Genomic DNA, 26,577 nt, shown 5'->3' on the forward strand with positions numbered 1-26,577 from the left:
AGAGAGATATAGATTTGTAGGAAAGGAGTTTCTTTGCAAATTAGATGGGATAAACCCATTAAATTCTCTGCTTGTTACAGGAAAGGATTTAACAAGAAGGAATTGTTCATAACTAAACATAAACCCATTGGTATCAAAGAGATCGCTTACATAAACGACACCTTTATCAACCCAATTTGGCTTAAAGATAGTTTTTTTTCCAACAGTAATGTCACCATTATTCCATATGATGTTTTTTTTTATGGGGAAAGGTTATGTGTGTAGCACAATTTCCAAGCAATTAGGGACAGGCTGCCTGTTGATGAAATTTAGATATCTGTATAGGTAATTTGTTATTGTGAAAAGTTTCAAGAAATTAGAAAATAAAATAAAGGCCTCCTACTTTCTTTACAATATTTTTTGGACTAATATGAATTTGGGGCTGTATGCCCATGCCGACCTTATCAAGATGGCGGATTTAAGAAGTCGACAACTTCCGGTCGTGCCCCCAAAATACTTGCGTGACCTCATATACATGGCGTTTTGAAATTTGCAGGAAAAACAAACATCTCAAGGTAAAGACGGCTGCAATTCATTTATACCCAGAACTGCAATTGCATGTTGCAGTTGTATTGGACACTAACGTGACCAGTATAATTTTAGAGCATATTTTGTATTTTCAAGTTTACAAACGTTCTGTAACATTAGCTAGCCGATTTAACTGACGAACAGCTGTGACCAGTTAGTTTGGGGTATTTTAAACCCATAAACGGTTGTTCTGGACCTTCGCCTTCTTTCTAAGACAAAGGCTAAGCTAACTGCACGTTGTTGTAATAACCTAAATAGATGACCTAGCAAAGTAGGTCAGCAGTTATCGTGCTGCCAGCTATCGTTATCTGTCCTGCATTAGCAGAATTCAAGCTAAGACAGTGACTAAAAGAGGACCACGCAGTTGAAGGTGTGGATGTTACGTTAGTATTTAAACTCTAGCTAGCTTACTTACACAGAGAAAACAGGTTGATTTTGCCTATTTTCATATGACTAGCTGAACATAATTTCCTGACATCCAGTGTTTTGAATATGGGTATTTTTTTTCTTTCTGTTAGCCTATTTTTAAATTATTGTAAAAACTAGCTAAGTTATTTAAATAATCCTGTCATTAGTAACTTGTTTTCTCATTCTCGCTTCTTGCCACGACAGCAGACAGAAGAGACTGACATAGCAGAGATAATGGCAGAGATGGAGGAAGACATTGGAGATCTGCCAGCCGAAGAGGATGACAATGACTCCGACAGAGAAGAAGATGACAGACTGTTTGCTTGGATGGTAAATGACGATATGGATGAAGAAGAGGAAGATGATGAGGAGGAGGAGGAGGTGGAGGATGAACAGCCCTTGGACACTGAAGCATCTGAATCGTTTGAGTTAGATACCCCAGCTGAGCGCAGTGGTCATATAGCAGTGGTTGACAGAAACAGCATGTATGTGTGGGGTGGATACAAGGTAAGGAGTTTATTAGCTAGATAAATGTCTTAAACATAGCATTTTTACTACAGTCTACATATTTATTTGAATTACATAATTTTTCTCCCTCTGAACAAGAATGCTCAAAACCACGGATTCTTTGACTTGTATCTGCCAAGAAATGAGATCTGGACGTACAACATGGAGTCAGGAGTATGGTAATAGCTGTTACAATTAAGTTGCATTTTGATACCATTGTCATCACCACTAAATTTAAATTAAAAACAAAACCTAAATGTTCACAGGACAAAGCATTTAGCTGGAGGTAACCTGCACACATCCATGTCAGGCAGCTGTGGGGTGTGTGTTGATGGAGTCCTCTACTTATTTGGAGGTCATCACGCCAGGGGAAACACAAATAGGGTACTGTGTGTGTGTGTGTGTGTGTGTGTGTGTGTGTGTGTGTGTGTGTGTGTGTGTGTGTGTGTGTGTGTGTGTGTGTGTGTGTGTGTGTGTGTGTGTGTGTGTGTGTGTGACTTAACATCCTCTGTTATTTTCAAATGATTACCTTATGGTTAATCAGAACACTAAAGCTTATCAGTCTGCTGCGATTATATTTCAGAACTCCTGTATTTTGTGCTGTGCTTTGCAGATCTACCGCCTGCCCCTGAGAGCTCCCAGCCTAGTTTGGGAGGAAATGAGGGATCTTAAAGGACTCCCTCCATCCTGCAAGGACAAGCTTGGGTGCTGGGTTCAGAAGAACAAGTCAGTAATGACTACCTTTTATTTTGATGTTGAAGTAAACATGAATGTTAAACATCTGGCACACTTCAGAAAATGTTAATGTGGCCATCAAGTTCCAGCCATGTAATCATATATATTGTTTTCACAGACTTATATTCTTTGGTGGCTATGGCTACGCTGCTCAAGGACTTCATCAAGGGACTTTTGAATATGATGAATCATCTTCACTTGTGGTCTGTAAACAAAAATCCTCTTCATGTGATAAACACTGCTTTCAAGTGTTACATATTTTTATCATTGTATATTTCTAAATTTGATTAGTTTAAAGGGAAATCTTTCATAGCAAGTTATACAAAACAGCTGGAGTGTCTATTTCCTTTTAAAGCAACACTAGAGAACTTTTCCCGCTTCGGTCCCCCTACAGCTCGCGCTACCTGATCTGGCAAACTTACATAATGTAATGTAATGGACAATTCCGCTTCCAACCTGTAGGGAGACAGAAGCGGGAAAAGTTCTCTAGTGTTGCGTTAAAGTCAATTTGATTACATTTGACCTAAATACATTTAATTTGTTTGCTGCTGCAGTGGGACAGCCCTGGACGAGGCTGGAACAACCACATCCACATCCTGGACCTGGAGACTTCTACATGGAGCCAACCCAACACCAAGGTAAACACATCCACAGACACTACCAATATCACCTCACACAATGTAATCACACACATCGCATGCGTGCACGTGTTGAGAGCCCCAACCCACTGCCCATTAGCAACAAAAGCCTCATTCACTTAAACCAGTCTCTCCAGTTTTCATCCATTGTCCCTGCCTTTATCCTGCCATAATCGGAGCTTTTCCTTTGACTCTTGAGGATTATTAGAATAAACACTGAAAAATGATGCATTCTCTCTGTTGGTATGTCCTGATGTAGGGGAACACCCCATCGCCCAGGGCAGCTCATGCTTGTGCCACAGTTGGTAACAGAGGCTATGTGTTTGGGGGAAGATATAAGGTAAGGAAATTTAAAACTAGGAATTCAAGATGTGGGTGTCTTTCGCCTCTTTTCGTCAATTTTTGTCATACGGTTAATATTACCTACCTTTTCACTATAAATGATTGTTTCCTACTCCCATCTCTTTTGGTCCACAGAACTACAGACTAAATGACCTGTACTACATTGACCTGGACACATGGGAGTGGCATGAAATGTAAGTATTGTTTCTTTTCATAATATTAGGAATCATCTGGGCAGACGATAGTTTAAACTAAAAACCATCTTAATGTCAGGTCATCTTTTGCGAATGGGCGAGTCTAACATGCTTCAAAAGTTATACATCTTTCTTCCACTTGTTCCATTGGAACATGCTCACCCTTATTCAACATTTTAATGAAATACGTACTAATAAAACCATTCCCAGTTTTCCAACTACTCTCACTACTTCACCTACCTATGCAATTATGCCAGCAATCCAATTTAGCTTTTCAGCATTCACAAGCATTTTCTGCAGGAAATGCATTTTCTAGTTGTGTTTCTTGCTCTAATGTTCCCCTCTGACCTGGTTGCAGGAGCGTTCCCCAGCAGGGTCCTCTGGGCCGGTCTTGGCACTCCTTTACTCCTGTGTCACCAGACCACATCTTCTTATTTGGAGGTTTCACCACAGACAGAGATACACTGAGTGAGTCTGACACTTGTTCTGCAATACAAAATAATCCCTTGCCACCTCAAAATGGTCGCTGGTTTTACGGAGTTATCTTTTTTCAGGTGATGCTTGGCTGTACTATGTAAGCAAAAATGAATGGAAGCCCTTCAAACACAGTCACACAGAGAGTCCAAGGTAATCCTCTCGTCTTACTGTGAACACTGTTAGTGTGCTTGGAGATTAAGTTTCAGCTAAATGACTCTGAGGGATGACCACTCATTTGAGTGTGTGTGTATGAGCAACATACTGAATGTCGACAATTCTTGACATTGTGCTGTGTATTTCAGGCTGTGGCACACAGCATGTTCCGGTCCTGATGGAGAGGTGTTTGTGTTTGGAGGGTGTGCCAACAACCTGTTGTCTCATCACAGAGCGGTAAGCTGCAAGTCATATCAAAATATAACAATCTTTTTATTCTTTTTTAATATATATACATACATTACAATCTGTTTTACTGAATTTGACTCCTTTGTGCTTACTCGACAGGCTCACAGTAACGAGTTACTGGTTTTTAATGTTCAGCCCAAATCACTAGTACGGTAAGTGTGAACTTATTTTATACCTGAAGCTGAACATGTTCTCCTTTTTTATTATTTTGTGCTGATATTTTCCTGTCCCCCACTGTCTAGGTTCTGTATGGAAGCCGTTCTGCAGCACAGGGAGCGTTTGTCTAGTTACTGGGACTGCTTGCCTAAACACCTCCTACACAGCCTCAAACAGAGAATGGCACGTGTCAACACACTGGGCTCCTAGGCTAAGAGGAAACCGTGACTCTAGTCCCGAGGTTTATAGGAGAATATGTATGTATGTATGTATGTATGAGATGAGTGTTACTCTCAAAGCAGGTAGTCCAATTTGAGCATTAGTTTAATGTGTGTGGACATATTTAAAAAATCTCAATCTCAAGCAATAGTGAACAGCTGTGTAACTGACAGTGCTAATGTTCACAGGCCATCCTTTTCCTGTTTATTACCTTTTTTTGTTTATTATCTTTTATGTCAAACTCTTGCAAAGCCAGTAGAATCTTTAGTGGTGTAGCAGTGCAGACGATGCACAGCATATAAAAGAGAGCAGAAAATCTAGAAAAATCCCAATTTCTTTGGTAAGCATCCATCCTTCTGAAAAGCCAAAATATAATGGCATGGTTTCTATTCCTGCGTTCCAAGATAAATGGATTGCTACTTCTGTACTGGATAAGAAAACTTGATTAAGATAAGGTATTTTTGTCAGCATTTAGTAACTGCAAGTACAGTGAAGTTATGACATTGCTTCTGTGTTTAAGATTCCGGAGAGGTTTTGTTGTTTTAATGCTCACAAAATTGTATTTTATCTTGTTAATACAAGGTGTTAATATTGTACCAGCCAGTAAAGTAGTGGATACCTGCCTAAACTTAGATTATGAACAAAAAACATGATCAGCTTTTCATGAACACCATAGAAAGAAACCTGTGAGAAAATATGGTGTGTTACGGGGGGGGAAATATAGTTTGGAAATTGTGCAGGACTTTCCTTTCCTCCACAAGATTGTAGCACATTGTGTAGGTATACCCAAGAGTCAAAGAGAGAGTCTTTTAGAACAAACGCCATACTCCAGTCGCTTGTTGACGTAGTTTTCACTAGTCTTCCTCAGAAATTGAACCAATTGAAAATATTAGTCTAATGTCTTAACACTAAGCACAGTGGTGCAAGGCTGAAACATGTTTGCTTTAACAGTGCAGAATCTTTAGGGAGCTTGTTGCTTTAATGATTGCTATAACTGTTTGGCACAATCTTTAATACAGATGTTTGCTAAATCTTGTAGTTTAAGTTCTCACAGACCTAAAACTAGTGTTTTGTTATGCAAGACTATCTCCTTTGAAGCCCCAGAAATGTTAATTTTTATTTATATGTATTTATATAGTTGAGGAAATGTATGGGTTCTTTATTCTGAAAGAGGCTTTTAAAGCCTTTTTAAATTGTCATGAGTGGCTCCTGTAGCATTTAAATCTTGTTTTAACAATAACTTAAAATAGTACCCTAAGTGTATTGGATGTTGAGCCACGTTGCACTGAAATGCCTAATGTCAGTAGGGCTTTGTTTGTATTTGCCTGGTTTGCACAATGTTCCCTTAGTGTTTTTTATTGTAGAATGCAATGGATACTGTTATTTCGTACTCAAAGAATAAACACATACCATAAGTTGTTTTTTTCAGCTTTGTATATTTAAAATAAAATTGATATCCAACAAGGGAACTGTACGCCGATTATCAGATCTTAACCGGTACCGCTCATGCTTGAAATGTAGATGAAGTCAACAGAGTCACACAAGTCTGTGTTCACCCGTCTCATTTCTTCTTGGCAGCCAGCAGGTTTGGAGCAGACACTTTAACTTTGCCTGGCATGTTCCTGGATAGATCAGTATCCTGCAACATGATATTAGAGGGGATACAGTTTAAATTAAATTATAAAGAAAAACAAACTACCTTGTGATTAGTGCTGCAACTAATGATAAAAAGTCAGAGTAAAGTATGTCGAAAAAAGTGATACAATAGTCATAGTGTAGTACGTTGAAAAATGTCATAAAAAGAGACATGGAATAGTATGTTGAAAAAAGTAAAAAACAACAACATAGTATAGTATGTTGAAAAAAGTTATAAAGTCAAAGTATATTATTATGAAAAGTCATAGTATGGTATGTCATAAAGTCAGTGTACTATGTCAGAAAAATATATATATAAAAAAAAAAATCAAAGTACATCAAACATGTCTTAAATAATATAGTATGTCATAAAGTCAGTGTAGTATGTCATAAAAAGTCAAAAGAATAGTATAGTATGTCATAAAGTCATAGTATAGTATGTCAAAAATTTCAAAAAAATATAGCATGTCATAAAGTCTGTAGTATGTCATAAAAAATATAAAAAGTCAGTAAAGTACGTCATAAAAGTCATAGTATAGTATGTCATAAAATGTCATAGTATAGTAAGTCATAAAAACTTCTTTACCTTGACACTGCGGAACAGGTCTTTCTCTCTGGTTGAGGCATCTCTGGCTTTCATGAAGCTCAAAACTGCAGTGCGTGCAGCTGGGAGAAACAAAATAAAATCAATTCTAAAAGCAATAATTTTCACTGTAAAACACAAATATTAGAATATATATTCTTACCTTTTCCTTTCTTCTGAGAACCTGGTGTCAGTTTCACCTTGTGTCTGTGAAAAACAAATGACTCACTTAGCCCCTGCAAGCTTCACTTTGTCTCTTAACACACCAAAAGGTTATTTGCACATACTTGTAGTTCGACAGGGCGGTGTATGGAGCACAGACTGGCACAGCAAACAACAGCACATCTTCAGGATGGGGCTGGCCCGACAGAGAGGTGAGCAGATCCTCTGCTTCCTGAGGCAGCACAAAGGAAAACTCAAGTCTCATGCAGTAGTAAACTTACTGGTGGGTTAAAATGAACGATGCAGAATTAACGTGCATTTATACCCAAAATGTTCTTTGAATTGTTAAGAAAAAAATACATATATCAAAGCGGGAATAATGATTAATTTCTATTAACTATTAGAAATATTTATCCACAGTCAAAAGTACATTAAGAACCCACCTCTGCTCCAGGATTGTCTTGGTCCACATCATCTTCCTGAAAGAAAAAGAAATAACATATACAATATAAGGTTGTTGGTTGTGGCAGGTAACTTCGTAAACATCACCAGACAAAAATTACATTTCAGACACGGGAAGTGGATCTTGATTGTGTCCCGTACCTTGTCCTCCTCGGCAGGACCGGCCTCCTCTCCAGGCGGCTTCTCCTCATCACCCTCCCCTCCTCCTGTCACTGCGGCCTCCACATTACGAGGTTTCGGGGGTTGTTTCGGAGGGGCTGCTTTCCTGATGTGTTCGTCTCTACCCTTCCCCTTCTTTCCTTTCTTCCCCTTATCCTTCTCCTCCTTAGTGGAACCAGCTGACTACAGAAGAAAAGCGCTTATACTGTTATTTATTGTGTCAGTCGCAAGGACTGTGCACATGACACCTGTGTAGACCCCGAGTTGTAGTTCCTACTAAATGTTGCAGATGGTGTGCTACCATGTGTCACTGTACAGTACATAGTAACGACTCTGTGTCGAGGGTCATTTTTTTTTAATCATCCTCACCCCGAGCAGCTGCATCATGAGCTCCCTGTCCTCTTCATCCTGGTCCTTGTACTTCTCTTTGATCTTCTTTAACTTGTTCTGCAGTGACAACAGGCACGAATTACACACAGAAACCAGACTGCTCCATCAAATAAACTCACTATGACATGTAATGCAAAAGGGAAAGTTACCAAAAACTCTTGGCTTTATCAGAGATGTTGTTTAGTCATATCTCCGATAATTATTATATTTAGTTTCAGCTTTTGATACTGTTTACATCCATTTTGTGATGTGATATTGTAGCTGCAGATCATGCTTTTAATAATTATAATGGTGTTGTTTGCCTCTTAGTCTCTTGTAAATTTACTTTGGTTTGTTATAGGTTTTATTTCTTTTGTGTAGGTTTTAGTCTTGAATTTTATTTTTATCATGTAAATTGTATCTCCTTTGGAAAGATTTGTAAACTTAAAAGCGCCATGTATTGGCGAAGGTATTATTGTTACTTTGTTTTAGATTTGGTCTTAAGAACAGAACACCTGATCTTATCAAACTCCTCTCTCACCTTTTGGCCTCTCTTCGGTGGCTGCTGGGAGGGGCCGCCTCCACCTTTGGATCCCTGATCGACTGCTGATCCAGCAGATGAAATCTCAGTCTTCTCCTCAGTGTCGCACCCTTCCTGTTTCTGCTTCTTCTTCTTCTCTTCTCTAGTGGCAAAGATTAAAAAAAGGATTGAATCAATGACTGAATGATTTTCTTAAACCAACCAAATGTCTCAACACTACCTGTTAATGAAAGCCTGAAAGTTTGTGGTATGGACTTAACAGGAAGAAGTACATGCTAACTGTGTGTTGTTATTTTATACCATTCATTCACCTTCTCTGCTTGGCAGTCATGTGTTTCCTCCCCTGTGAGTCTACCTCAACCTGTAGAGAAATGTGTTATACCTTTATGTTTTCACTTAGATGAAATTGCTGCAATGTATGTGGCCTAAGATGGCGACTAATTACCTGAGTGGTCACTTCCTTTTTGAAACCAGGGTTCTGAGTATTCCTAGAAATAGGGAGAGACACTTTTATTAAGTACCATTCATCGTTGGGTGCAAGGATGGAACTATAAGGCGTGTAGAAAACAGGACAAGGCCTTTCCGTTATTATAGTGTTAGCATTGTAGTGGTAACATTACCTGCTGGGCTGTAAATGAGAGAGGGAGATGGTCGTATCTGGAAAGCTGAATTCTTCACTTTCTTCATTCTTCATCTCCTTTTCCTCCCCGCTGTCTTCCTCTCCATCCACCTCTCCCTCTGCCTCCATGTCGTCCTCTTCAGGAACAGCAGCCATTTCTCCTCTCACACCATCCTCCCCCTCAACCACCTTTTTAATCTGCTTTACCGTCTCTCCATGTCCTCCCGCCCTTTCCTCACCCTGATCTTCATTACTGCTGTCATCACCTGCAGAGGCAACAGAATCAGTACCAACACCCGACTGTCGTTGCATACACAGTAAATTAAATCAATCATTTTGGTATCTGCTACCTATCAGCTCCTCTCCCTCCTCTAACAGCTCAGCAGTTCTGGATGTGACGTCCTCCATGTCCTCCTCTACAGTCTTCACCTTTCTCTCCCCTCGGTGCCGAAACACACTCTGCTCATCGACCTGCACAGACCAGCATCAAACGTCATTGTTTCAATACAAAGAGTTGAACATGAACTCACAGCTCATGATGGTATTTACCTTGAAGAGGAATCCGAAGCCCATAATCAAGTAAGAAGGTGGCAAAAAGTTTTTCTTTCCTGGAGAGAGATATGTCAAATGTTAGGCCCTCTGTTAGACATCATCACTAGCAATTCCACTTTTCATATTTTACTCTGGTGCCTTACAGAATGAATACAACGGAAATGTTAGTGTTTCATACCTCTGATCATGAAACTTCCAGTGGTCAGGTACTCTCCAGTGGGAGCTGTTTTAGACACCTGAACACAAATAATGGATATAACACTGCTAATTAGGAATAAACATTTCTACTCTATCAATGTGATTAAATAATTTTGCTGCTTGTAGTAATTTTTTTCCCGCCCATGTCTAATAACACACTCTGAACCTGTATGTTCAGGTTACTCTGTGGAGTTTTTCTCACTAGTAGCAATATGGAGCAATAGCAATATGTTTTTATAAGTTGGTCCCCTTTTTTTGTACATAACATGTCAAGAAGACTTAAGAAGTCAAAAAGGAATGTAAACAATGCACAATTTATAATATAAAAAACACCTGTCTCATCAAACACAAATGTTTGATGAGAAAGATATAATAATACAAATAATACGCATATATTAGGCCTCAAATATACACACAATGTGTTTTGGTCGGAAACACTGAATGTGAATATAACTCTACAGGGTACTTAAAAACTTACAGTAAATTATGGCACACAGTTATAAAATATGTTACAGAATAAAAACATTTATACAATATGATGGTAATAAAGAAACAGAAAACATATCAAAATATATTTTGCCTTGTGGCTTGTTAGAAGCAAAATATGCTACCTTGTTTTAACCTAAATTCTAGCAACCCCTTTAAGCCAGTCATTTCATTTTAAATGTATGGAACGTGGTAGAATACATCACTCTCCATACCTAATTTTATCTAATTATAGTGGGCAGTGACTGAGAAATAATTTGTATTAAATATATATACATACATGCATACAAGGTAGCAAATTTAGTTGCTTGTTATTGATAACTCACCTGATGATGATGAACCCACCAAGCGCTGGTGATGATCTTGGCATCCCAGGCAGCACTGTAGCACACAGCCATAGTGCCAGCTTCTGTCAGGGTACGAGGAGGGACGGGGTCACCTGGAGCAGGAAGATGGAGAGGCAGAGACACAAACAAATGAGTGGAAAAACTAACATCTAGTATGTTCACATAGCGGATGGAGATGCGCAGGTTTACCTGAAGGGTTCTTGATGACACAGCTAGTCGCTCCATGGAGGTCAGCATGAACATAGACATCACCTGACAAAGTAAAGGCACACGTGAGGGGATACACCAGCCCCGTTTTGAAGGTGCTTACTTAGTAAAGGTAAGAGTGTGTGTATAAGTTCTTTCATTACCTGCCCGGAGGTAGCGTTTGACAATTATCTCGTTCTGCTGCTGATCCCTTCCTGCGATGACGAGATAATTCTCTGAGCTGATGAACCACAAGAACTTCTCAAACCTGCCAAAAGGGCAGAAATGGTTGAGAGAATGAAAGGCTCCACTGCGCGTTATGAACATATGTGCAAAAATACTGCATCAAAGTCTGAATATGCATAGGCACAAAATGGTGATGTGTGTCTTACCAGTAGACTTTCCTGGCTTTCTGAATGGTGGTCACAGTCTGAACCTCTTTCAGTGTTTTCTGTGTTTTTTTCTCTGCAGATTTCATAGCCTTGAATGACATGAAAATAAAAGCCCATTCAACAGTATACAAAAGTACGACGACTTGTCAACTGGAAAGCTGTCTTGTGTCAATACAATGCAAGCAATGTTCCTGAAAAAAACAAAAAAACAGGCCTTGCTTCGATCTTAAAGATGTCCCTTGCTGAACATACAATAATTTGTGACCATAACCTTTAAACAGCAGGAATTTCAGAGTTTGCATATGGACAAAGGCTGAAACAGCTTTAATACCTTATCTGCTGCTTCAATGGTTTTATGTTCCTTCTTTTCAGCAGTGCGTTTGAAGTCATAGTACCTAAAAAAAAAGCACAATGACAAGCATCAGCTGTAAAAACAACACCTTCTCCACATAATGCTCAATTGGGATTACATCTAAACCTACTTTTTGGCATTGGCATAAGCCGACAGGCCAAGATCCACGTCCACTAACGTGGGCTTGTTCCTTTGCACCTTCTTGTTCTGTCCTTTGTCTTTATTTTTGTTTTTCTTCCCTTTCTCCTCCACCACATCTTTTTTCTCTTCCTCTTCCTGGTCTTCCTCAGAAATATATGGATTCCTAGAGGGAAAAAAGACACACATGAGCCAAATGCTGTAACAATGAGCAGAGTGGTCTGAGAGTTTCTGTATCAGATGGTCTCACTTTAAAAGCATTGTGATATGATTGGTCTGCAGCTTCAGCTCCTTGATGGCGCAGGCCACCGGGTCCCCAGCAACTTGTGCGTCTTTGACGATAATGCCGATCTCAGTCCAGTCCACCTGATTCGCCAGTGCACTGCGCACCACCTGCAACGCCCTCTCTACCACAGGCAGGTTCATCTCCACCAGTTCTCCCTTTATTCTGTCCACCTCCTGCAACACACAAGACAAGATTTCTTGTATTTCAGCTGATGATTTGCCTGACCTGCGTTTGCAAGTTTCAGTTCATTCTTGTCAACAGCGCCAACATTAACATTCCACAAATACATATATATGGAAAAGCAGGAGCCATTCTGTGCAGCGTTTTGAGCACACAAGTCTAAAAGTTGACAGAAACGCTGACCTGTACTTGGTGCAAGGCCTCCAGTCTCTGCTCGTGGTCCCTTTTAACATTCTCCAACTTCTTCAGAGCCTGTTTCTCCTGCTGCAAGGCCTTCATGTCAATCTTCTGACTCTCCATCTTAGAAAAGAACTCATCCACTGCCTACATGAGAGGATCACATTAGATTAATATCAAAAGGGTGAATTCACATTGTAAAGGAGAAAAGATCAATATTCTTTCCTAAACAAAGCATCAAGAAATAAAACCAAATAAGCAGCCATGTCAGTATTTACCTTATCAAAAGTATCAAACTCCAAATAGGGGCTCTTTGCATGCTGGGCAAAGAGGAATGGGTGGAATTCATCATATCTGTAAGTAGATATTATTTACATGAATTAATTAACCATATTATAAAAAAGCAGCTAAAGAAAAGTATGTATAGTAACAAATTGCGTGTTAAACGAAACTTGACATACGTGAGCAGTTCTTCGCTGGGTTTGCCAGGAGTTAAGCTTGGTTTCTTCTCACTCTTTTGTATGATGTAACCCTTGAATTAAACAAAGCAGAGCTTGTGAATATAACACATCTATTACAGCATCCTAAATAACTTGTTTCCTCAAAATAAAGACTGCTTATGAAAGAACCCTTACTTTGCCACTGAAGTTCTCAGTTTTTTCCATATAGGTTTCTGCAATCTGCATGGCTTCCAGTATTTTAGGTGCAACTGAAAAATCAGTCAGATCAAATACAGTTTTATGCAAATAAACAACCCAAAATTCAAAAACAAATCTTAAACTTGAACCACTACATCCACTGGTCTGTTACTGCAATTAACTCTTCTATACCTTGGGCAGCATCAACTTGGCTGTCAACTTTGACCGAGCCCGGCAGTCCCACCTCTATCAAACTGTGTTCTATCAGAGTGGATCCATAGGCTGGATGTGTGTTTGGAAAGGACAAAAAACATGATTTAGTCTGTTCATTTACTTGATAAAAAAACGTTTTGACTGAGAACTGTTTGCCTGGCAACTTACGAAGGTGAGGGTTCAGGACCCTTTTCACTTGCTCTCCATTCGGTGCTTTGCTGAGGATTTCAGTCAGTCTACATAAAAAAGCAATAGGAGAGTATTCGTTTTCACTGGTGTAGGAATAATATATGTTTATTGAAATCTGATGGATGTCCATCTGGTCCACAATGTCAACAAGCATATGTAAAGATGGGGTTACCGCTCTAAACTGATGAGAGGTTCAGGCGGTCGGGCGCTCTCCACATGGTACCGCTCTCTCACAGCAATCTTAACATCTTCTGCCTCTGCTGTACGAAACCGCAGCAGGTTCAGGATGGTGTACTCATGGTCTGCAAGAATGACGTTACCCTGAAGATGGATAAGAAACAGACCAACAAATGCACACATACACAAACATATTGGCATGTATCAGTGTCCTGGTTCGGGATCAGGGCTGATATGATCAGAAGTTTGATATACACATCTCACAATGTTTTCTCACCCTGTCATACAGTTCAATAATCAAATGGTAGGCAGCCTCATCTGAGCCAAACTGGATGTCAACAATCCTGTCAATCCCGAGCTGCTTAACTTGCGTCAATCGCCGTGACTTCAGGTGTTTTCGACACTACGGACAAAGTTGCTTTTAACATTCAGTTTCATCACAACTAATACATAAATAAACAAATGCAGAAAAATCACAATAACGAGAAGCTTGTACTGATATTGACATAAATATCAAATCCCTTTAGGTATAGAAAAGAAACATGTCAAACTGGTTGATGTTCATCACACTGGACTTCAAGGAAAAAACGGAATGGAATTCTCAGTGAAATGTGACTTGAATCACAAATCAAAATATTTTAAAAGCCTAAAATATGGTTAGAATTATACAGTAATGATAAAAAAAATTTCAAAAAAAAAGTTGGTCAGTTGTTATTCAATAAACAAGATGTTCTTACTTTCATTGCGAAGCCCGAAGGCATCATGTTCTTGGGCCATTCGAAGTCTGTGGAGTGAATACGACTCCCAGACTCAATCAGGAGAATAGCTTTGCTGTCAGGCCTGAGACAAAAATATGACACCGAGTTGACGAGGACCACAACGGAAATAAGTTTGTAACTTTCTTGTGTTTTCCTCGACAGTTCTGATAAATGTACAATGTCACTGTGTTGGCATTTTGTTATGCATTTATTTCTGTTACTGTCTAATAAATCAATCAATCAATCAATCAATCAATCAATCAATCAAGTTATACACACTGACTGAAAGTGGTGAGAAAGTGGTGGAATTTAACAAAGTATATTTAGTAGGTGCAGTACTTAAGTACAATTTTGAGGTACGTGTATTTTACTTGAGTATTTCTGTTTCATGCTTCTTCTTTTTACTTCTCCTCCACTACATGTCAGAGGAAAATACTGTACTTTTTACATACACAACATATGGTGAACTAATAAAATATCAGTGGCCCTGTCAGTTAATAATACTTTTGTATACTTGAATCCCATGTTATGTATAATACTTCTTTACTAATTATACTCACAATGTTGCATACAGAACTTGTATTTGTAATGGAGTATATTTATGCCATATCATTACAGTGAAACTTTTGGAGGCAAGTTATTCAAACTGTCCTTACTTCTGCAGACGGATGAGATACGTCTTGTTGTCGATGTCGTACACGTTGTTTACTCTCATGCCAATGTAGCTGTGATAGAGTGAAGCAAAATAAATGAAAGGCTGATCATTTGTAGACAAATCCACATTATCGATGGTTAGCTTATAGCCACCAGGCTGCTAGAGGCAATAACACATATCACCTACTTGGCATTGATCTCGGCAATAACTGCCCTGATATCCACGGTGGTGAATCTTGTTTTCATGGTGATCGAAAAGCTGACTAATAAAAAGAAAGGTAAACTGTGATAAATTCACATTTCTGGTGCAACATCAGCAAAGAAAACCATAGACATAGGAATACCATAAACATGCAGGGAATTACTGAACATGCGCACAAGTGATAGGTTTTTACGGAAGCCGACGTGGAGCAAAATAGACAGGTCCACGCCTTTTCCACACACTAGACGTAGCGATTTAAAAATAATGCATTGATTGTGTATGGGATGCACTGGTGCTTGGTAACGTTATGCTATGACATGAATGCAGTGGACCAGTGGTGCCCTTCGAGAGACTGTTAGTTTTTCTAGATATTATTAAGCTCATGGTAGGCTCTTTAGCATTACAAGTGCACTAATGATGCACTACTCAAACTGGCTTATTGGCGTAAAAGACAGGGCAAGCCTTCGAAATGCATGCAAAACACCACCTAACGTCGACTGGAACAGCAGGGGAAATGTCGACATGCAGAACAACAATCTGCAGCCTAATGAAAAGACATCCGAGCTAGCGGTCGCCACCCACCTCTGGAAAAAAGGTAATAAGGTGAATTGTGCAGCTGTAAAAACACCGCCGCTTCAAATATCTGGGCCTGCAGCGAATAAAAACCTTGGCTGGCATTTTTTATATGAATGGCAGGGCATATTGTGCTGCATTGTTGCTTCTCATTTCGAATATTTTCTGGGGTAAGGCCAGAGAGAGAGTCAAACATTCAGTCGGAGTTTCCAGTTTCCTCCTCAGGTCAGAGTGGAGGGCGAAGGCGTGCTCCGTTACCAAGGCGACGGTCAGCTAACAGGGCTAGCGGGGATAGGCTAGCAACCTTAAGGCCAGTTTCGTGTCCTTTTGACACCTCGATGCGCAAAAAAAACTCACATTTTCAACCTTCGCATTGAAATGTTTTGTCCAGATTTTTCCAGATACGCATGTTATGGATAATCGACTTACATGCAGCGGCTGAGACACAAAGGGATGCATTGTAAGTTGTGAGTTAACGGGTGAGCAGCGTGATGACAGGTCTGACAGGCGGCGGTCGACAAGTTTCTCTTCAAAGATTCTTATGTTTTGCTAACTGTTTCAGCTGTTTTAACCTTTAGGAGTAGCTAGCTGTGAGTTCATTACGTCTGTTCAAATAACTAACTCATGCATGGTTTTGACCGTTATCCTTTATAATCATGTTTTTATTTTTTCATTTAATGCTTAACGTTAGCCTAGTTTTAACTAGCTAGCTAGTAACGTTATTGTTTTGAAAATGGTGACCCTATATGAACAACAATGTCATACACCTGGCCTTACTTATTAACTGTTATAGTTCTGCTTGTTAACGTTTAGCCTGTTAAAGGGAAAATCGACACTACTAGACTGCTAGAGAAACGTGTTTATCCAAAAATGCCCAAAATACAATATATATCCTGTCTCTAAAATATTAAAAGGTCTATTTGATGCTTTCCTTAGTCTTCTATGTTAATAAACTGAATTTATTTGGGTTTTGGACTGTTGGTTGGACAAAACAAGACACTTGAATATATCAGTTTGGGTTCTGGGAAATCTTTCATCATTTTCTGACATTTTATAGACCAAACGGTTGATCAAGAAAATACTAAGCAGACAAATCGTTAATGAAAATAATCATTAGTTGCAGCGGCCCTTTATGAATGTAGGACTTTCAGCTGTAAGTCAAAAGGTCACAATTTCCTATCCCAATAAATCATCATGGGCTTTAATGTTAAGTGAGGGAGTTCAGCTATTCACAAATTTCAACTGATATTCATTAGTAATATTATATAAAGGTGTTTGTGCAAAACCTTCCCTATCAGTCTTTGTATTTTTTGTTGTTGTGCAGGCTATAAAACAATCAAGAAAATCGGGGAGGGCACATTTTCAGAGGTGGTGAAAACTCAGAGCGTGAAAGACGGGAAGTTCTACGCATGTAAAACCATGAAGCAGACAATTAACAGGTATGTATTCTCCAACTAAATGTTGTCCACCATACTCTGTTGTCAATGCACCCTTGTAACTGGAGCAGCTTGACACCCCCTTTGCCTTAAGTATCCTATTAGATGTCAGCTTACTCCACCTTTGATCTTGTAGTGATGAGGTAGCAATAGACATCTCTGCTTGAAATGTGAGTTGTCAGTGCACTGGTTTTTAACATCAACTGTGCCCTTTTTAATCATTAGTTAGTTAGTCATGTATCTTGTTAAATTGTTACATTGTCCATACGTACAGCAGATTTGTCATTTAACTGTACAATTAACAATATTATATGTATACACCTGTCAAATCAAATGTATAAATTGTCATCTGTTCTCTGTCATCAAGCCTGGAGCAAGCCAACAACCTGCGGGAAGTCCAGGCAATGAAGAGACTGAGCCCGCATGCAAATATCATCCAGCTACATGAACTGATTTTGTAAGTACTAGAGTGTTGTCTATTATGAAGTTATTGTATCGCCTCAAGCTAGTTTCTTGTGGCACATCATATTAATCTAATACAATGTTTCAGTGACAAAGAAACTGGAACTGTGTCTTTGATTTGTGAGCTGATGGAGATGAACATCTATGAGTTCATACAAGGTAAGTGAAGTGTATGAGCATATTATAAATCCTCATAAGGATAAACTGGAATTTGAATATGTACATGTAATCTTTCTGTAAATGTTTGGGTGAATTATGGGCTGATATTGGTACTCTATTCCTTACAGGAAGAAAAACGCCACTGCCTGACAATACAGTAAAGAACTACATGTACCAGCTTTGCAAGTCACTTGAACATATGCACAGGTAGTTATGAAAAAGCTTCAGTTCACATTAAATGGTAAAATAAAACATAATACAAACTATGTCAAGATTGTTTTTTTGTTTTGTTTTAACAGCTGTGGGATCTTTCACAGAGATGTGAAGCCAGAAAACATTCTCATCAAAGTGAGATGCATCATTATCATAATAACATGCTTTACGGAAACATAACAGTGGTAATCTGGTTTTGTGTCATACCCATTTTTAAAATGATTTTGTACAAATTACAGCAAAATGGTCTGAAGCTTGGTGACTTCGGCTCATGTCGGAGCGTGTATTCCAAGCCCCCGCATACAGAGTACATCTCCACACGCTGGTACAGAGCCCCAGAGTGCCTCCTCACTGATGGGTACTATGGCTTAAAGATGGACCTGTGGAGTGCTGGTTGTGTCTTCTTTGAGATCATGAGGTACCTCTGCAGGGGAAGGGCACATTTCATCTGTAGTACCTAAATAGGACAAGAGTTTATAAGTTATGAGATAGGATAGGAACACTCTTGTGAGGTTATACACATGTAATTTCACAATTTGGGTTGTACTTGATTAAATGTGCAATTACAATGTTATCAATGTCAGTTTTCCTCTTCTATTTGATCAATCTTGTCTGCCACTACAAGCACGAACAAATGTCAAATAAATGCTATGTAAATGGTTTTGTTGTGGCAGTCAGATACCTGTGTGTTTCAGTTTGAATCCTCTCTTCCCTGGAACCAATGAGTTGGACCAGGTAGCCAAGATCCATGACGTGTTGGGGACACCAGATGAAAGTATCCTCCAAAAGTTCAAGCAGTAGGTGTTCTTCCTCAAATATGTTATTTGAAGAGTGTGTGTCTTTGTTACAGAACTTGTACAAACAAATTGTGAATATCAATTTTTGTTCTGTGCTTAGAAAACAAAGGCTTCTCATGGTTTATTAATGTCCAGCAGGGTTAGAGCGATGCATTTCACCTTCCCCCCTAAAAAAGGCAGCGGTATCTCACGGTTAGTCCCTCACTGCCCGGCTCCAGCTCTGTCACTGCTCTATCAGATGCTCGCCTATGACCCCGATGAACGCATCACTGCTGAAACAGCCCTGCGGCACACATACTTTAGGGAAATCAGGTAAAAAAAATGAAACATAAAGAAACAATTCATCACCTAGTAACTTATTAAATCAAATTTAGATGAGAAAATTATTGGTAAGTCAAACTGTGGAGACAAATGACTTTTAATTTAAATACCCACATCCTGTCATTTGTAATATAAGTCTTGCTTGCTCTTGCTTTTTTTTCTACCAGGCTGGCAGAGAAGAAAGCCGAGACTCTTCACAGAGTTTCTAGGACTATGGATGGACTAGAGAGTAGTGGGTCGCACAACTCATTAGACCACATCTGGCGCCCAACCAGACTTGGCAAACAGCTGAGGGGAAGACACACAAGGCAAACCCCTTTAATAAGCGTAAGTCAATGTTCAAGTCAACAGAGTTGAGAAGTCCAAAAAAATATGACTACAACTGCTACCATCTTAACAATTCCTCCCTCTTCAGCACAACATGAAGCATGTAGCAGAGCCCCTCATCCGACGGAACGTCCCTCATTATCCAACAGAGCTGCCCAAGCTCAACATGGTTGTACCAGGACCACAGATCTCCTTCCCAGTCTCCACCATACCTGCATTTACTGTCACTCACCGAGGCACACTGCCAACCATCACGTCAAAGAAGTGCCAGTCACAGTTGGCCAAGGTAAACACAGGAGTGCAACACAGACATCAGGCTTTTTACATGTTTTGAATCATTCAGTCATTTAGGGGGAGTCACATTTACCAAAGGGCAGTGTGGGAATTAGAGTAAAACACAGCTGACAGGTTTGTTTTGCGTATCAGATGTTGCAAGACAAAAAATGCAAGAGGAACCATACATTATTAAGTGCCTCAGTAATGCTTTCATTAAGGGATTTGATTTGGCATTCAGGCTGTATTTCCTCTCTTCACAGCCCCGGGATGAGTCACACCGCGCCGCTTTCAAGACATACTACATTCCACCTCTGGATAGGAAACATGGAGGCTACTGAGAGCCAAAAACCCTTTTGTTTTATTAAAAAATGCCTCTTAAAACAGGATAGACCTGTTACTGTTAAACACATTGTTGAGAGAAAAAAGGATTGGACAGGCCTGATGTCAAAATCTGTAAACAGGTTTGACAAAAAAAAATGCAACAAAGACCACCAAGCCGGTCATCTTACCAGTTATGACTGCTGTATCAAATTCAATGTGATATCAACACAAACAATATTTGAGTCTGTGATATTATGTTGGATTGAGAGTGCGTAGAGTAGTTATGACCTCAGTTTTACTTGACTTAGTTGAGGTGTTACATGTTTACAACGGTTTAGAAATATATTTCAACGTGAGTCTATTACACAAGCAATAAGATATGTTGGCAGTCATTCACCATTGGTGAAAGAAATAGAATCTTTGATGAGGAGCATAGTCAGCTTCCTAGAAAATAAGGGCCGTTAAAAAGTCATCACACGCCTTGGACTTGTTCTGGTTGTATTATTTTACAACTTTAATTACAAATGATTAAATAAGCTCCTTTTTTCTTTTTTTTTTACACTGATCAACCACAAATACTTTGTCAAAGTGAACACAAATGTCTACAAACTGATGTGAATGAAGTGCAACTATAAGTATATACTGTAAGTATTCTTCACCCTTTGCTGTGACTCATCTCAAATATTAAATAAGTAGAGTGAGATCACATGTATGTAATTGTGGTTTGACAAGTAGGGTAAATCTGGAAGATCCAACAGCTGATTAGTCAATGTCCTGGAAAACTATATCATGAAGACAAGAAGAAAAAGATTAAAAAGTCAATCATTCTGGGATAGGACACAAGAAAATTGTAAACTACACTAGATGTTAGTGTCCTGGAGCGGCCAAGTCAGAGTCCACACCTAAATCCAATCTAGAATTTGTGACAGGACTTTAATCAATTACTACACACAGTAACTAATAAATTAGCTCCAATTAAAAGTTGTAGAGCAATAAACATGAAAAACTCCAAAGGCGGGGTTGAATACTTTTTATAGGCACTGTATACTTGTTATAGAGTCTCTTTTCAATAGCTGTGAATGAACTCCTTGAGACAAACTGACTTGTAGGGCGATAGTCTTCCTGTGCAAAAGGAACGCAGCAAAAACATTCACTTTAAGTGCTTCACAATTATTCCACAGTAAGCCACAACATTGTCTTTGGCGAAGTATTTTAAAGGCACATTCCATGATCCAACTGTAATGTAAATAAATAGCCCCCTGCAATACATCTGTATTTTATATAGCCTTAAGAAAGTCTAGATTTTTTTTGTTGTTGTTATGTTTAGAATGTAGCTCAGCCAGTAACTTCAATTAAAGCATTATGGCTCAAAAAGTATAATTTAATTCAGAGCTGTAGCTCATTAAAATGGACTGTGACCTGACTGTGACTCAGTCAGCACCTTGTTGGTTATTGTGACACATAATCCAAATAAAAAACTGAGGTGTCATTTGTGGGATGTTGTCATTAGCCTGCATTACAAATACTTAAATCTCTTTCATAATGTATGTACAACCTCCTGAAAAATCATTTTTTAATGAATAAAATAAATGTAAAATGTTAACCACTTCAAAAAATGTTTCACAAACTTTCTGTCTAGCGTAATGGGGGGTGGAGGGGGGGTGTTGCTGAACTCTTCGTGGCATCAACAATAATTGGTTATCATCACACAAAAATGACATGCATACTGCAGTAGTGTTGAATGGGAAAAAAATCTTAGTGGAAGTTTCTTATCGGAAACTTTCATGTGGCTTTTTTTGGGATATAGAGCTCCATGTTTTCTCCTTAGTATTTTTGTAACTGAAGCATAAAGCGAGCATGTATCAAGTCTTTTGAGATTCAATCATTGTCTTCCTGAGCTTCAACGACTTGAATACTTGACCGCTTCTATTTTGACAATGTAAACAATTTCCATACCATAGGATTACAGCTTTGTTTTGTAAATACAAACATGTTGGTGAACAAATAAAAAGGAACAGAAAATGGTGTATTCAAGATTATTTTAATATTATTAATATGTATACTTTAGGCTTTAGAAATATAACTATCAATGACAAAACTTCCACTTGAGTAATGGTAGTTTGCTTAGGCCCCCATCAAATCAATTAATTACAATATACACATTATGATACAGAGCAGATTTGAATCTGAAATAATATTAAAATAAATGCTCAATAGATAAAAGGTTTTAATTTTTTTTTTATCATTTTCTTCACCTACTGTTATTAGCCATCTGTGAGTTCTGAGCACACCCAAAAATGTAAAGCAATTTTCTTCTAATAAACTAATTTAAGTGCAAACAATTTTTTTTTCTTTAAAAAAAGACTATGATTGCAGCATCCAACTTTATAGATTCAGATTTCAAGACTGAGGATGTTAAAGCCGAGTGCAACAAGGCAGTCCTCAACCCTCTTTTTTGATCCATTAGAGTAGTTATAAAAACAAACAACAAAATAACAAAATCAGTGCAAAGTCATTGATGGGGAGATTCTACTCAAAAGAGAAGTGGTGGGTGAATGTGGATGGATGCGAAATTTTCAGATGCTCACACACTTGGGTCTTAAACGGATAGTTCATCCAAAATTCATATTTGAGTCAGTAACCCTGAGCCGAGACTGGGCTACATACAAATTCTGAAAAGTAAATTAACTATCCCTTTAATCTCAAGCCACAATTGTCTGTTCTGCATCTAACAAAGCCAAGCTTCATTTCCAGAGGGGACAAAAGTCTGATGAGATTTGACATGAAAGAAAGATTTTTAAAAATCTAAAATGTGTTAAAACTCCAGAGAACAATAGTACATTAGCGCAATAGTCCACAATTGCACCACACCTTTTCTTGCTTCATTCCTCCACTAGGTCAAGTGAGTGATAAACGAAAAGAACAGAAAAGCCATTAACACAATCAGAGGGGGGGTATAAAAAAAAAGAAGAAGAAAAAAAAAAAGGAAAACTTGCAATGCTTGCAGGGTGAAGAGCAGCATCAGACTCTGGGTTGCAGGGTTCTTTAGCAGCAGAAATATTGTGGCTATACTACTGTTCCACTGGGAGAGCTGGCTTGGTTTTGGGATGACAATAAACCCTGGAAAAAGGAAAACAAGGAGATTTGCATTGGGAAAGTTCACATACTGTAGCAAAAAAATCAAGCAACAAATAGCTCATTAGAAATTAGCCTCTAGCCTCTTCTTTTCATATCCCGGTCCCCTGCATTTCATTAAAGCCTGTGCACAGCAGTTAAAGTGGATGCCAGTATACAATGCAAGACTAATGTCTTTGAAAGGTTTGCTTGATCAAGGCACTTCTAATGTACATCACCAGATAATTAACTTGTTTTTCCAGAGGGCTTTTATAACCTCTTGATCTGACCTTCGAGGGCATTTTTGTCTTTTAGGTTTTTTTTTTTTTTTTTTTTTTTTTTTTTACAAGGCAGACTTAAACCGTTGAGCATGCACTTCTGCTTTTACACTCAATACCTCAACCATAAAAAGTGGGGGTTGTTTGAACTTATTTCCTATTACTGAATTCTAATTGCGCTTTAGTTGTATTAAGTGGTTTGTATTCATCAGAATTTGTACCCACTACTGGCTCTGTGGTACCATCATCTTTTACTGCTTCTGATTTTTTATTATTTCAGACGATACAAGTATACTCCTAAATATCATGGCATTGTTTGTTTTCTCATTTTAACTTTTGAGACATTTGAGTAAATGTCAAGAGCATTCTTGCCTCTAAGCGCCTGTTTATGTAGTAACTCACTGGACTAACTAGCCTTCAGACGTACAGTATGTTCCGGATCCAGACTATCATGTGCCTTGTTCTGGCAAAGTCTCTCGAAACACAAAGAAAAGGGAAGTATACAAGGGTGTATACACATATTAAGCAGTAAGCATGTGAGGAACTACAGAGATTATTTGGGCAAATACAGAGCTATTTGCATAAAAGCTGAAATGTGAGAGTGTATGCAGATGACTTCTTGGCTATGCTGCTATGCATTGTGGAATGATTATGATGAACCAATGAACACACTTCATATGGATTATCGTCCTCTTTCCCCTCACAGGTCTACCCAGGAAACCCTCCTTATTAGAATGTATTATATAACCAGACTATTATTTTTATAGAATTGGTTATATTTGAAACTTAGGAATAATAGGTTTTACATTGGAAAGCAGATGTACATTAAACAAAGTCTGATATGTTACTTGCCTGCCTGCAGAGAGTGACAATCTTACTATAAAAGCTAAAAATGCTATTCCTAATGGCCATACTTTTTCAGAATATGTCTTTATGTTAAGTTACAGCCCAACAACTGATTTTAGGACAGTTTAAGATTGAAAGACACTTCAATTTCCCCCACATTTTCCTACATTAAAAAGAACTTACCACTTTGCCTGGCCTCGCCCATGTGCAAATAAATCCCTCCTGACAAGCAGTCACTAAACAGTCCTCTAAAAATATGAGTACAGTCAGTCTCTCGTGTGCTATCTTTTTACAGATGAGAGGCTCAAGGAGGGGCACATCCTCCATACGCGGGCACAGCAGAGTGCCCAGAGTCTTAGCAGGGTCTGTTTTGGTTTTTGTCAGCAGGTTGAGCTTGTCACTGCTCTTGCTGCTGATGTGACCCATGCTGTGGTTGCGTTTGTGGTCCTTCTCGTGGTGGCGTTCCTTCCGATCATGGAGTGACAGCGTGGCAAACTTACTCACACCTGTAGCAATCGCACTGTCCATAATACCACTGCCGATGCCACCACCACTGCCAGCCTTGTTGGTATTGTTTGCCGTTGTTGTTGTGGTGGTGCCGGCTGAATGGGGTAGGCTGTTGGAGCGTGGTAATGTAGTAGAGAGGGAGTTAATGCCAGGAGTATTGGCACCACTGTTGTTTCCATTAGTAGTGTTACTAGAGGCGTTAGTGATTATTGTAGCACCCGCAGGGGGGCTGGTAGCATTCATCACGTTAGTGTGTGTCCGTGTCCGTGAGAGCGGAAGATGGGGGAAAAGGATGTCCTCAGTGAGGTCCCATAGGCACAGCTGAGTGTCCTGGCCCACTGAGCCAAACCGGTATGTGACACTAACAGGCCGACTGTCCGTGGAGTTGCGCTTGGAGAGTCGGGACTGCGTACTGTTGGCCCGGTCTCGTCCAAAGTGGATCATCTGATCCTGGAAGTCCTCATCGCTGCCACTGAACTCCATTGGGTCACTCTCTTCCACGCTGGTGGTGTAATGGTCAAATGCCACCACACTAACCCATGACTTGTGCCCATGACCTCGGGCGATGACTCTGCAGTCCAAAAACGACCACACTGTCACTAAATCGTCCTCTCCACCTGCAACTATGTACTTTCCATCAGGGCTCCAGCACACACACAACAAGCCACCAAAGTAGCTCTTCATGGTGCCATGAAGCTCGACCGCATCAAAGTTAAAGACTCGTAGGAAGCCGTCTTGGCTAACACAGGCAAGGAACTTCCCATCTGGAGAGAAGGCAAACTCATTCAGAGCCCCCTCACCTACTGTCCATTTAAGGAGAGGGTTCCGCGTGGATTTACTCTTACAAGTGTGTACAGAGTAGTTCTCTCCCTGTTTAAGCAGCTGGTAGTGTGGAGCTGTGGTGCCACAAGTATGCTCCACGTTGTACAGGTACATATTTCCACTGGCATGAGAGACCAGAAACAGGCTCTCAGAGCCTGGCACCCATTTCACGCATGTTACTCTGGACTTGTCTATTAGTCTCTGACAGGAGAGAGGGAAGGTTGAAGTTTGAGAGGCAGACAGGGGAGGAGAGAGTGGAGGAAAAAGGGGAGTGGGAAAAAAAAATAACATCAGCTCAATACCATCAATAGTCTGAATATGTTGAAAGTCTTACAATTTCACATAGAATACTCCTAATAGTCCCAGGCCACTTGTTAATATTCTGTTTAATGGTGTTGGGCAGGAAAAATACAAAAAGTAGCATAAACTAAAATAAAAGCTATCCTTTAAACACATCAAACTTGTTACCATGCAGATGCTTTAAATCCTCTACATAAGAAGGTGGAAGAGTTTACTACAAGGATAAATAGAAAAATTAAATTACAGTTTAAGAACAATACTGAAACATTATTTTAGACCAATGAGGGATTATTTTTAATACTGCCCAATCTGTTGTGATTTGTAGACTAATTCATGGTTTTCATGTGGGGCATATGTTCACTTATCTCTTTGGGATGCAACAAAAATAAATACCCTTTCACCTGTAATTGCAGAAAAAATAAATAAATAAATCAGACCTCTTTCTGACAACAAGGCTCAACATTAACAGTAATAACGGTCAATTTGGTGAAAAATTCAATGTGAAAATCCACTGTCTCTCCCAAT

General features: G+C 39.2%; 4 protein-coding genes across 11 annotated transcripts in view; 2 read left to right on the forward strand and 2 right to left on the reverse strand.

Moving 5' to 3' along the window:
* Positions 1–459: 459 nt before the first annotated feature.
* Positions 460–6,060, forward strand: klhdc2 (kelch domain containing 2). Of its 3 annotated transcripts, none has more exons than XM_039785483.1 (14): positions 460–554; positions 1,180–1,482; positions 1,582–1,661; positions 1,749–1,866; positions 2,096–2,208; positions 2,336–2,420; positions 2,772–2,855; positions 3,115–3,195; positions 3,333–3,391; positions 3,750–3,859; positions 3,946–4,018; positions 4,171–4,258; positions 4,370–4,422; positions 4,513–6,060. In XM_039785483.1, exons 2-14 carry the CDS (start codon positions 1,210–1,212, stop codon positions 4,634–4,636), a joined length of 1,341 nt encoding a protein of 446 aa, XP_039641417.1. In that variant the 5' UTR covers positions 460–554; positions 1,180–1,209; the 3' UTR covers positions 4,637–6,060. The 3 variants fall into 3 exon arrangements, with proteins under 3 accessions (XP_039641417.1, XP_039641419.1, XP_039641418.1); XM_039785485.1 differs by having other exon boundaries at positions 461–554; positions 1,183–1,482; XM_039785484.1 differs by lacking the exon at positions 460–554 and adding an exon at positions 636–937.
* Position 6,061: 1 nt separating this feature from the next.
* Positions 6,062–15,479, reverse strand: LOC120548978 (nuclear export mediator factor NEMF-like). The gene is made up of 32 exons (XM_039785482.1): positions 15,286–15,479; positions 15,101–15,169; positions 14,424–14,526; positions 13,964–14,089; positions 13,682–13,830; positions 13,489–13,556; positions 13,300–13,389; positions 13,105–13,178; positions 12,931–13,001; positions 12,748–12,823; positions 12,476–12,616; positions 12,077–12,285; positions 11,819–11,992; positions 11,668–11,731; positions 11,337–11,425; positions 11,109–11,212; positions 10,948–11,010; positions 10,738–10,850; positions 9,906–9,963; positions 9,725–9,783; positions 9,526–9,646; positions 9,177–9,441; positions 9,002–9,044; positions 8,868–8,917; positions 8,557–8,698; positions 8,016–8,093; positions 7,629–7,829; positions 7,469–7,504; positions 7,151–7,257; positions 7,027–7,070; positions 6,867–6,946; positions 6,062–6,284 (listed from the first exon to the last, which is right to left on the reverse strand). The coding sequence occupies exons 1-32, from the start codon at positions 15,342–15,344 to the stop codon at positions 6,207–6,209; spliced, it is 3,204 nt and encodes a 1,067-aa protein (XP_039641416.1). The 5' UTR covers positions 15,345–15,479; the 3' UTR covers positions 6,062–6,206.
* A 40-nt stretch (positions 15,480–15,519) lies between these two features.
* Positions 15,520–21,788, forward strand: LOC120548981 (MAPK/MAK/MRK overlapping kinase-like). Of its 6 annotated transcripts, none has more exons than XM_039785488.1 (12): positions 15,520–15,895; positions 17,198–17,312; positions 17,677–17,766; positions 17,860–17,930; positions 18,059–18,137; positions 18,230–18,278; positions 18,383–18,561; positions 18,839–18,940; positions 19,079–19,252; positions 19,429–19,588; positions 19,677–19,874; positions 20,125–21,788. In XM_039785488.1, the coding sequence occupies exons 1-12, from the start codon at positions 15,715–15,717 to the stop codon at positions 20,200–20,202; spliced, it is 1,476 nt and encodes a 491-aa protein (XP_039641422.1). In that variant the 5' UTR covers positions 15,520–15,714; the 3' UTR covers positions 20,203–21,788. The 6 variants fall into 6 exon arrangements, with proteins under 6 accessions (XP_039641422.1, XP_039641421.1, XP_039641423.1 ...); XM_039785487.1 differs by having other exon boundaries at positions 15,523–15,895; positions 19,076–19,252; XM_039785489.1 differs by having other exon boundaries at positions 15,523–15,895; positions 18,248–18,278; positions 19,076–19,252.
* A 421-nt stretch (positions 21,789–22,209) lies between these two features.
* The window catches only part of wdr20a (WD repeat domain 20a), a 7,918-nt gene continuing 3,550 nt past the window's right edge, over positions 22,210–26,577 (reverse strand). Inside the window, exons 3-4 of the mRNA XM_039785486.1 lie at positions 24,607–25,953; positions 22,210–23,305 (exon numbers count right to left, since the gene is read on the reverse strand). Coding sequence (XP_039641420.1) covers positions 23,252–23,305; positions 24,607–25,953 — 1,401 coding nt within the window. The 3' untranslated portion in view covers positions 22,210–23,251. The remainder of the gene's footprint in view (positions 23,306–24,606; positions 25,954–26,577) is intronic.

The sequence above is a fragment of the Perca fluviatilis genome, chromosome 20 (assembly GCF_010015445.1).
Source record: "Perca fluviatilis chromosome 20, GENO_Pfluv_1.0, whole genome shotgun sequence".
Classification (NCBI taxonomy): Eukaryota; Metazoa; Chordata; class Actinopteri; order Perciformes; family Percidae; genus Perca; species Perca fluviatilis.

Bases quoted from the DNA above. Each gene is read 5' to 3' on its own strand.
- klhdc2 (XM_039785483.1), top strand. From the start codon at position 1,210: ATGGCAGAGATGGAGGAAGACATTGGAGATCTGCCAGCCGAAGAGGAT. The intron at 2,856-3,114 runs GTAAACACATCC...GTCCTGATGTAG, and splicing joins GGAGCCAACCCAACACCAAG to GGGAACACCCCATCGCCCAG. The intron at 4,019-4,170 runs GTAATCCTCTCG...TGTGTATTTCAG, and splicing joins AGTCACACAGAGAGTCCAAG to GCTGTGGCACACAGCATGTT.
- LOC120548978 (XM_039785482.1), bottom strand. From the start codon at position 15,344: ATGAAAACAAGATTCACCACCGTGGATATCAGGGCAGTTATTGCCGAG. The intron at 15,170-15,285 runs GTAGGTGATATG...ACTCTATCACAG, and splicing joins ATTGCCGAGATCAATGCCAA to CTACATTGGCATGAGAGTAA. The intron at 7,505-7,628 runs GTACGGGACACA...TTTTTCTTTCAG, and splicing joins GTCCTGCCGAGGAGGACAAG to GAAGATGATGTGGACCAAGA.
- LOC120548981 (XM_039785487.1), top strand. From the start codon at position 15,715: ATGATGCACTACTCAAACTGGCTTATTGGCGTAAAAGACAGGGCAAGC. The intron at 17,931-18,058 runs GTAAGTGAAGTG...TATTCCTTACAG, and splicing joins CATCTATGAGTTCATACAAG to GAAGAAAAACGCCACTGCCT. The intron at 19,875-20,124 runs GTAAACACAGGA...CTCTCTTCACAG, and splicing joins GCCAGTCACAGTTGGCCAAG to CCCCGGGATGAGTCACACCG.